This window comes from Sinocyclocheilus rhinocerous, unplaced genomic scaffold (assembly GCF_001515625.1).
Source record: "Sinocyclocheilus rhinocerous isolate Xijiao unplaced genomic scaffold, SAMN03320098_v1.1 scaffold95, whole genome shotgun sequence".
Classification (NCBI taxonomy): domain Eukaryota; kingdom Metazoa; phylum Chordata; class Actinopteri; order Cypriniformes; family Cyprinidae; genus Sinocyclocheilus; species Sinocyclocheilus rhinocerous.
Window position 1 is genome coordinate 1,798,906 of NW_015662004.1, and position 10,448 is coordinate 1,809,353.

The 10,448-nt window shown below is 37.4% G+C and overlaps 1 protein-coding gene across 1 annotated transcript in view; it reads left to right on the forward strand.

Annotated features, from left to right (window-relative positions):
* LOC107727288 (short transient receptor potential channel 5-like) overlaps positions 1-8,940 on the forward strand; it is a 54,296-nt gene extending 45,356 nt beyond the window's left edge. Inside the window, exons 10-12 of the mRNA XM_016537117.1 lie at positions 2,816-2,857; positions 6,510-6,599; positions 7,965-8,940. Of these exons, the coding sequence (XP_016392603.1) occupies positions 2,816-2,857; positions 6,510-6,599; positions 7,965-8,813 (981 nt within the window). The 3' untranslated portion in view covers positions 8,814-8,940. The remainder of the gene's footprint in view (positions 1-2,815; positions 2,858-6,509; positions 6,600-7,964) is intronic.
* The last annotated feature ends 1,508 nt before the right edge of the window (positions 8,941-10,448 follow it).

Below are 10,448 nucleotides of genomic sequence, written 5' to 3' on the forward strand. Positions count from 1 at the left end.
GCTGTGTGTGTGTGTGTGTGTGTGTGTGTGTGTGTGTGTGATTATAGCAATTATAACAATTTAACAATTTGTATAAGAATACAAATGTTAAACAGCTGATGATAAATGCAAAATTGTGATGCATAAACAAATGTTATCAGTTTTATAATGCCATATCATGCTTATCAATAATAATAACAACAGAGAAAACAACCTTTCAATCATAATATGATGACGGATTTTATTCATGTCAATCACACATTGTGTAGGTAACTATAAGGTTTACACTATTCTTCTCCTAGTTATCGATCAACATGTTCATTCTAAAAAAAATTTAAATGAAATAAAAGTAAAAGACAAAATATATTTACATAAACATTTCTGAAAATCGGATTGTCAGATACTTAAGTTTAGTTAACAAGTTCATGAATATTTTGACTTTGAGATGTCAGGTGGCAAGCTTGATTTCACCATGGAAAAAAAGTGTTGGTGGGAAAAAAAATCACAACCATCCCAGCTGGAATATTCTAAACTAAATAGTCTACGTGTTTAAAGCACTAAGTTTCTAAACGAACATTTTTTTTAATTGAAACTACAAAACGTGATATTAATGATTAGCCTATTAACAAGGTTAATAATTAATGGGGATCTAAAGACAATCATAAAAGACAAGCTACATATACAACATATCGTCATAATCTTTAGATATTAGGCAAATTATCCATAAGAAACTGTTTTGCATGTGGTGAATGAAGTTCGAGGTTGTGACGGTCATGTTCGGGTTGCAAATTGTACATACACCAAATGTCTTTTTATGAATATGGTCCATTTCGAAATGTTTATATCAAAACAAACAATATTTGTAGATTCTCCTCTACCCCTGAATAAATTATTCTGTGCATAGACTCTGATCAGCGGCGCCGGCGGTTCCGTTATTGCAGTTTGTTGCAATGTTTTTTAAAGGTTTATTTTAAAGTTTAATTACAATTATTATGAAGTCATTATCAAGTCATTCGGTTTGAAACTGATTTAATTTAGAGGATTCGTTCCCAAGACAGTTTCTTCATTTATTAGAAATCTTTAAATTTGCAAGTGCAGTCACATAAATGTGACCGCATCTTGATTGGCTAATTCTAGGACAAAACTCCAGCTACCATATTGAGAGTTATTTCTGTCTTCCGTATATGTATGAGTGGATCATCTATGCCTTAAGGTGTGAATCTGCGTGATCAATTTTAGCCCTTTGCAAAATCTGTTGGGAAATCTTTCACCCTCATACAAAATTTCAGTTTGTATGGATTCTTATTGAATGAACTGGCTTTTGCTTGCGAAAATTCACTGAATAATTGTAAATGTGACAACACAGACATCAAGAAGCTTAATTTACACAAGAAAGCGTTTATTACATTTTTTCAGAAAACAATGTACACTGACATGTATTCAAGATTTTCAAAATTTTTGACGGTACTTTACAAAAAGAAACCCCTCGATTTCAAAGTGTGACCTCTCAGAATGGCCTACTAACATCTGAAAAATATATTAAAGCCAAAAAAAGATGAATCTTGCACATTTTAATAATTATGATAATGATAATGATAATAATAATAATAATTTTAACATTAAGGATGCTAATAAACCTTCATAAATCCTAAATTGCATTTTCAATGGTTTCATGGATGTCCTGCCATTAAATAATGTTTGGATTTAACCTGCCAGGGCTGGTCTATTTGGCATCCTGCCTCAAGTTGCCCTATAGGCCGATGTTGGTTGCTAGGCAACCCCGCTTCAACCATACCAATTCCCCTGACATCTTTCGATCAGTCGAACTTCTCTCCACTGTGAGGTGGGCTCTACTGTTTCTGCAAGCGTGCTCACCCACATTCTCCCACACACAGCACATGGAGCACACAGTTTGGGGTTTAACAATCATTATGTAAGGCTGCTATCATTTATTTTTGAATTTGTAGCTGGCATTGCAGTGAAGAATATGCATGTCAAATGCTTTCAGAGGGTTTCAGGTCATTTCGAGGAACAGTTTGTGCGAAAATGAAAATTCATTCATCATTTATTCACCCTCGTGTTGTTTCAAACCTGTATGACTTTCTTCCATGCAACACAAAATGAGAAATTTGAAAAGAATGTGCTGGTCACTCTTTTTCATTCAGTTACAATGAATGGGGACTGAAGCTGTGAAGCCTTTTAAAAGTGAAAAGTTATTATATGGTTTCAGAAGGCTTTCAGAAGTCACATGGACCACATTTATGATGCACCTTTCAAAGCTTCAAAGCTATATATACTTTTCATTGTCATACATAAAAAAATTGACTTCAAACACTTTTTATATTTTGTGTTCCACGGAAGTCAGTCATGCAGGTTTGGAAACATATGAAGGGATATAAATGATGACAGTTTGAATTTTTTTGGTGAACTATTCAGGGATGTTATCATAAAACTAAAACCGTTCAGAAAAGTTTTTAAGAAAATAAATGCAACTGACATTATTACTACTTGCCAACATTTTTCCATTTTTGTTTAGTTTAACTTGAAGTGCTAAAATAAATAAAACAAACTAATACATTAAAAACTAAATGAATAAAAACCATATAGATATTCGAAAGATAATTAAAATGACGAAACACACTTTAAAAAATAAAAGTGAAAACAGAAAATATAAAAACAAAAATTTTAAACAATAATTATACAAGTATATCAATTATACTAAAATAACAGTAACTGGAACTACTTTATGATAGTTCAAACTATTCACCTTTGGATCATAAGTATTACATAATGCCACATATTTACTGTTGAAATCTGTTGTTGTTATCTGTTTCAGGAAAGGCATGCTGATAACCTCATTCAGAACCAGCACTACCAGGTAATGGCATTTGGCCGTACACATCACACTTTGGCATCCGTGTCATTAAACCATTTTGTTGGATTCAAACCTTGCTTTTAATATGTTAACAATTCCAACAGTTTATTTAAATGAGAAAACAAACATTAGCCTATGGGCATCATGCATATTAATGAGTTATTAGAGCATTGCATAATTTGCATGTCTTTTTGTAAATGATAGTTCTAGGAGCTTACAAAGAGAAAAATCATGTAGATGGGATTTTAAAGCTGCTTGAAATAAATAGTGCATGATCACACTGAAACGAAATATTATGTTAATTAGCTTATCAATGCATATTCATTACTTGTTCTAACTGCATTACACCCTGTCCTGCTTTGAACTTTATAACCACTGGACCCCTGCTGATTGCTAAGGCATTAATACATAGCCGGCCAGAGTCCAGCAACCTCTGGTGCAGGTCACAACACTGTAATGAACATCTATTATGAATAGATATATGCGATTTCGTACACAGCACTGTAGTGGAATACCGAGTCATGTAACGTTTTTGATACTTTTTTTTTTTTGAGCTTGACAGCTGTGCTTATTATGTTGTTGTATGGCAAGAGCTATGTGATGCTTGTTCAAAATCTCTTCTTTTATGTTCTGTGAAAAAATAGGGATGAATAAATTATGACAGAATTGTAATTTTTGGGTGACTGTCCCTTTAAATGTGCACATACAGTGCATTGTAGTCTTATTTTGATACACTATTCACAAAATCCCAGTTTATAACATTAAAATCCCAGCATCTCATTTGTAAATACAGTACAAATAAATAATAATAGGCTAATTATCTGGTTTCCAAACACTTTTTCTGCTTCAGTTGTTGTTTTGATAGTCTTAAGGATAGGGAGGGATACTAAAAAGTCTCTCCAGTGCAGTTTCTATTCAATATTCTTGTTTTTATAGCTGTTAAATGTCAACTTCAGGTCAGTGTTTATATGTTAACGACTCTTTCACCCTGGTGTGACAGTCTCCCTCCTCAGGTTCTCCTGGTAACAGCCAATGACACGCAAGTGCTCTCAACTGTCTCTCAATGTTTAAGCTAAACCTGCACACTGCGCTCGACGGTTTTACACCGGCTCTGGATTTTGCACACTTTAGTATTTCAAAAAACTGTGCAGTGTGAATGGGAATGCTAGAAATAGAAACCGAAAGAAAGCGAGTCAAGATTCAAAACAAACTGTTGTCATCGCCGCTCGCGCTTCATATTACGCAGAAATGCTCCTCTTTGCAACCTTCGCGTTTCTTGTAGATTTATCCTGGGCTCTTCCAACGGGTAAGTCTTTTATCCTGTTATAGCATCTTCATTCCTAACCAGGAATTGATGTTCTGTTGCTCATATTTTCCTCCATTATGATCTGTTGTTTTAACTATGGTCAAGCGATAAAGCCCTCGTATGTGTTGTTGTTAGACATTATTATTCAATTCGAGCGCAGTGTTTTGCCAAACGGGACAGTCGTGGAGAGGATCCTTGTCAGTGATGCAAATTTAAAGGGACAGTTCGACAAGCAACCTGTTGTCAGACCCATTCAAGATGAAGTCCTGAAGATGATGGTGGAGAATGACCATGAAACAGCAAGTAAAGAATCTTAATGCAGCACTTTATGAAGTTTAGCATTAGAGAAGGAACAGTGATATTTTTTACGATACTGATTTTTTTTAAATGTGCTAAACCAATATGTAAAACCTATTTTTAGTAGTTATATTTTTAGTATATCTCTGTATATAAAATGTATTTTCCTTCTTGTTTTGGGTTACTGTTAAGTTTAAAATGCATAAGTGAGTAAATTATATTAAATGACTGTTACTTTAAAATGTAAAACACACAATGTTTGAGCTTGAGCATGCACATTTATGCAAACAATGCATGAAATGTACTTTACTGTTGAGCATACAGTGGTGTAATGCTGTTGTTGGACGCTGTTCTTTAGAGTTCCACCAAGTGGTGCCATTTATTGGATTAAGTAAAAAATATCTGATTTATTGTGATAAATATTGGTCTGTCACGTATTGTCATGCAGCCACTCTGTGACAATAAATCCATCTTTATTTTTCAGGCTATGGCACATATATACGTTTGAGGGAATGTAAGCTGCGAGGATATCGAGTCCTGCAGCTGTCCGACCGGTTTCAGCTCAATGGCAAAGATTATCTGACTTTAAAAGATAATTAAAATGACAAAACACACTTTAAAAAATAAAAGTGAAAACAGAAAATATAAAAACAAAAATTCTAAACAATAATTATACAAGTATATCAATTATACTAAAATAACAGTAACTGGAACTACTTTATGATAGTTCAAACTATTCACCTTTGGATCATAAGTATTACATAATGCCACATATTTACTGTTGAAATCTGTTGTTGTTATCTGTTTCAGGAAAGGCATGCTGATAACCTCATTCAGAACCAGCACTACCAGGTAATGGCATTTGGCCGTACACATCACACTTTGGCATCCGTGTCATTAAACAATTTTGTTGGATTCAAACCTTGCTTTTAATATGTTAACAATTCCAACAGTTTATTTAAATGAGAAAACAAACATTAGCCTATGGGCATCATGCATATTAATGAGTTATTAGAGCATTGCATAATTTGCATGTCTTTTTGTAAATGATAGTTCTAGGAGCTTACAAAGAGAAAAATCATGTAGATGGGATTTTAAAGCTGCTTGAAATAAATAGTGCATGATCACACTGAAACGAAATATTATGTTAATTAGCTTATCAATGCATATTCATTACTTGTTCTAACTGCATTACACCCTGTCCTGCTTTGAACTTTATAACCACTGGACCCCTGCTGATTGCTAAGGCATTAATACATAGCCGGCCAGAGTCCAGCAACCTCTGGTGCAGGTCACAACACTGTAATGAACATCTATTATGAATAGATATATGCGATTTCGTACACAGCACTGTAGTGGAATACCGAGTCATGTAACGTTTTTGATACTTTTTTTTTTTTGAGCTTGACAGCTGTGCTTATTATGTTGTTGTATGGCAAGAGCTATGTGATGCTTGTTCAAAATCTCTTCTTTTATGTTCTGTGAAAAAATAGGGATGAATAAATTATGACAGAATTGTAATTTTTGGGTGACTGTCCCTTTAAATGTGCACATACAGTGCATTGTAGTCTTATTTTTGTAATTTTTGGGTGACTGATTCCTTTAAGCAGGGTCTGTTGTGAGTGAGAGGTTGTATATAATTGCTACAGACAAATATTTCTCCCCAACAATCAAGAGCTGCAGTAGCGGATATTGCAATAGCTGTTTTGTTGTTGTTGTGCGTAAGTGGGTTTTGAGAGCCACCGCTGGCTCATTCTTTATTGGATATGCAAATAAATGCTAATGAATGCACGTCCAGATTTTCACCTCCAGTTAATACATATGTCATGAATATGCCAAAAACTGATTTCCACCGCTTATTAAACTGGAATCACAAAATATGCGCATGCCAATCACATTCAAAGCCCATCACCCTATCTCACCCCACCCGAGAATATATCATTCCCTCCTTTGTGATTCATATTGAAGAGGAAATCAGGGTTATTTGTAGATCAAAAGGTAATATGTCAAGAAAAATGTATTGACGTTTGTCCGGTTTGTGGCTGTTTTTAGGAGGTGATCAGAAACTTGGTAAAGCGATATGTTGCAGCCATGATCCGCAGCGCCAAAACAGACGAAGGGCTGACAGAGGAGAACTTCAAGGTATGAGGATTTTTTTAAAGGCACTTATAGAGGCCATAATGATCTCATTTGTATTCGTAAAGTGTACATTTTTATCCAAATGTAGCAAAGTCCATCATGCAGGTTTGACTGGTATGTGGTAGAAACACACTTTAGATATGAATACTATACAATAATCAATCATTTTGAGTAGATACACAATATGAACAGTTTACATATTATGTATAGAATAAATTAACTTTGAATTCAGGGCTGCAAATTATCTTTTTTCATAATTATCTACTGTCTTCTGAAGAAATAAGCTGAATTGCTACAAAAGACAACAGTATTTGATAAATATTTATTGTCATTATTATGCTGATTATATTAATATTGTTAATTATTAATATTAATAAAAATAGTTTATTAGCCTAACTATACACTGTTTAAAGTGCAATACAGCAACTTCTATAAATATAAAGTTTGGCTGAGGTGCGATCGCAGATGGGTTCAAACATGACGCATCCAATCAAATGTGAAAAATGCTACGAATTTCATAGTCTAAATAGCTATTTCCTTTTAGGACCTTAAAGTGTAAAGTGAACTAGCCGCTAGTATAATATGACAAAACAACAAGTAATTCCACATTAGTCCAATTTCCAGCCTGTATGCAACAGGACATTTTGTTGGTTGCTTGGTTTCCATTTTGTGATGCCATCATCTCCTGTATATTAAACATCAGACATTCGGGGAGAGATTGATTATGGAGCTCCAGATATGAATCACCCCTAAAGTCTGCAAGGAAAACCATAAGAACCAGAAGTCATGAAGATAATGTCATAACGTTAGAATATTTCCTGTAATTAGGTGGTGCAGTTTACGCTCCGGTAATTGAATTCCATTTCTCTGCATTCAGGAACTTAAGCAGGACATCTCCAGCTTCCGCTACGAGGTTCTTGACCTGCAATGGACACTTTACAATCCCATTAGTCCACGGGAGAGCAGTGAGGCAAACGCAACTGATGGTAAGGTTGCATGAACATAATACGTTCAGATTGCATTCACACTACACACATTCATACTACATAGAATGTACTTTTTTAATGTTTACAAAGTAATTACATAAAGGTATCAACTTGGAGAGTATTCGATTTTGGAGGAAGCCATGATCTATGCATAGGTGTAGTATAAATACAATTCGTATATACTAGAGTCATGGCCCAAAATTTTTGGCAATGACATAAATTTTGTGTTTTGCAAAGTTTGCTGCTTAAGCTGTTGTGGTGTTCATTCACATACCATAAGAACCAGAAGTCATGAAGATAATGTCATAACGTTAGAATATTTCCTGTAATTAGGTGCTGCAGTTTACGCTCCGGTAATTGAATTCCATTTCTCTGCATTCAGGAACTTAAGCAGGACATCTCCAGCTTCCGCTACGAGGTTCTTGACCTGCTGGGCAACCGTAAACCACCGCGCCGCACATACTCTTCTAGTAGCGAGGCCACTCAGCAGGACGAAACAGCTGAGCCTGAGGAAGAGGAGGGCGAGGAAAGCGAGGAAGGCGATAGGCTCAGAGGACCCGGATGTGGGGATGGGGGAGAGTTGTCTAGATCTAAAGCATCTACGTCCTTCTCCCAATGTTACAGGAAAAACCGAGAGTCCCAGTTCAGCGTATCAGCTCTCTTCAAGTCCATGTCGGGACCGGTCAGAGGCAAACCGGAAAGCAATGGCTTGAGGAACAACATATCCCACTCCTCTGCATTTGTGCGGACCAGCAGCCGCCTGCAGCGCTTTTCGCGTTCCAAGAAAAACTCTTTGCCACGCTTGGGAATGCTAATGTCTCGTATGAACGGACACATCCCGGACCAACATGCGGAGACCAAGGGAGATCAAAAGTCCGCATACAGCATCTCAGACAGCGTACCGCAAACATCTTGGCACGGTCCCCAGGTGCTGTCGAAGGTAACAGAGAGCGAGATGCACCTGCACACACTGGGACTGGGACCGGGACCACCAGAGACTGATCAGAACCCAATGCAGGCCACATCTCAACGGACAAACGGCAGGGACAGTCTCCTCCTCCGGCCGCCCAGCCACTCGCTGCCCCCGCTGCACTGTGCTTCCAGCCTGACTGCCTCCAATGCCCAGCTCCTGGCCTCCAGTGATGATCTGTGCCACGGCTGGGTGGGACCCTGTGACAGTTTGGGTTCCTCCAGCTGGGAACAAGACGAGTCGATTACGACACAGCTGTAGAGGCGAAGTCAGCTCATTAACGTTTCACAGCTTAAGGCAGGGGTCTCCAACCCTGCTTCTGGAGAGCTACCGTCCTACAGATTTCAACTCCAACCCCAATCAAACACACCTGAACTAGCTAAACAAGGATTTCAGAGTTACTTGATAATTACAGGCAGGTGTTTTGGAACTGACATCTGCAGGATGTAGCTCTCCAGGAGCAGAGTTGGAGATCCCTGGCTTAAGGCGACTGGTTCAAAGTTTCAACAGCAGTGAAGGGCCTATGACACTCATACTTCAGAATCTTTATGCTTTGCACACATTGGGCCTTATTCACAAAACACGAGCAGAACCAATTGTGTAAAAACATTCGTAAAACATCAATGCAGATGTCAGGTCGGCCATTTATGTAATGCCTAACCAAACGATTTGGAATTTTGATTGAGGCCACTGGGAATGTACATTCAAAGGTGAAGCATGTAATTTCTGTGTGTGATGGTGTGAGAGCATCTGCACGCACAGTGAGGTCAAGACTTTTGGACAACGGCCTGGTGTCAAGAAGGGCAGCAAAGAAGCCACTTCTCTCCAAGAAAAACGTCAAGGACAGACTGAAATTCTGCAGGAATTACAAGGATTGGACAACAGAAGACTGGTGCAGTTATGTTCTCTGAGGAAGTTCCCTTCCGACTGTTTGGGACATCTGGAAAATCGATTGTCCGGAGAAGGGGAAAAAAAAGGTGTACGCTACCATGAGTCCTGTGTTGTGCCAACAGTGAAGCATCCTGAGACCATCCATGTGTGGGGTTGCTTTTCAACCAAGGGAGTGGGCTCTCTCATAATTCTGCCCAAAAACACTGCCATGAATAAAGAATTTTTCAGTATACCATAGAAATATGTGATCCTGGACCACAAAAAAGTCTTAAGTCGCTGGGGTATATTTGTAGCAATAGCCAAAAATACATTGTATGGGTCAAAATTATTGATTTTTTGAAGTAAAGATCATGTTCCATGAAGATATTTTTTACATTTCCTACCGTAAATACAGGTGCATCTCAATAAATTAGAATGTCGTGGAAAAGTTCATTTCAGTAATTCAACTCAAATTGTGAAACTCGTGTTTTAAATAAATTCAATGCACACAGACTGAAGTAGTTTAAGTCTTTGGTTCTTTTAATTGTGATGATTTTGGCTCACATTTAACAAAAACCCACCAATTCACTATCTCAACAAATTAGAATATGGTGACATGCCAATCAGCTAATCAACTCAAACAACTCAAAAAGGTTTCCTGAGCCTTCAAAATGGTCTCTCAGTTTGGTTCACTAGGCTACACAATCACGGCAATCACGGGTGATCTGACAGTTGTCCAGAAGACAATCATTGACACCCTTCACAAGGAGGGTAAGCCACAAACATTCATTGCCAAAGAAGCTGGCTGTTCACAGAGTGCTGTATCCAAGCATGTTAACAGAAAGTTGAGTAGAAGGAAAAAGTGTGGAAGAAAAAGATCCACAACTAACCGAGAGAACCGCAGCCTTATGAGGATTGTCAAGCAAAATCGATTCAAGAATTTGAGTGAACGTCACAAGGAATGGACTGAGGCTGGGATCAAGGCATCAAGAGCCACCACACACAAACGTGTCAAGGAATTTGGCT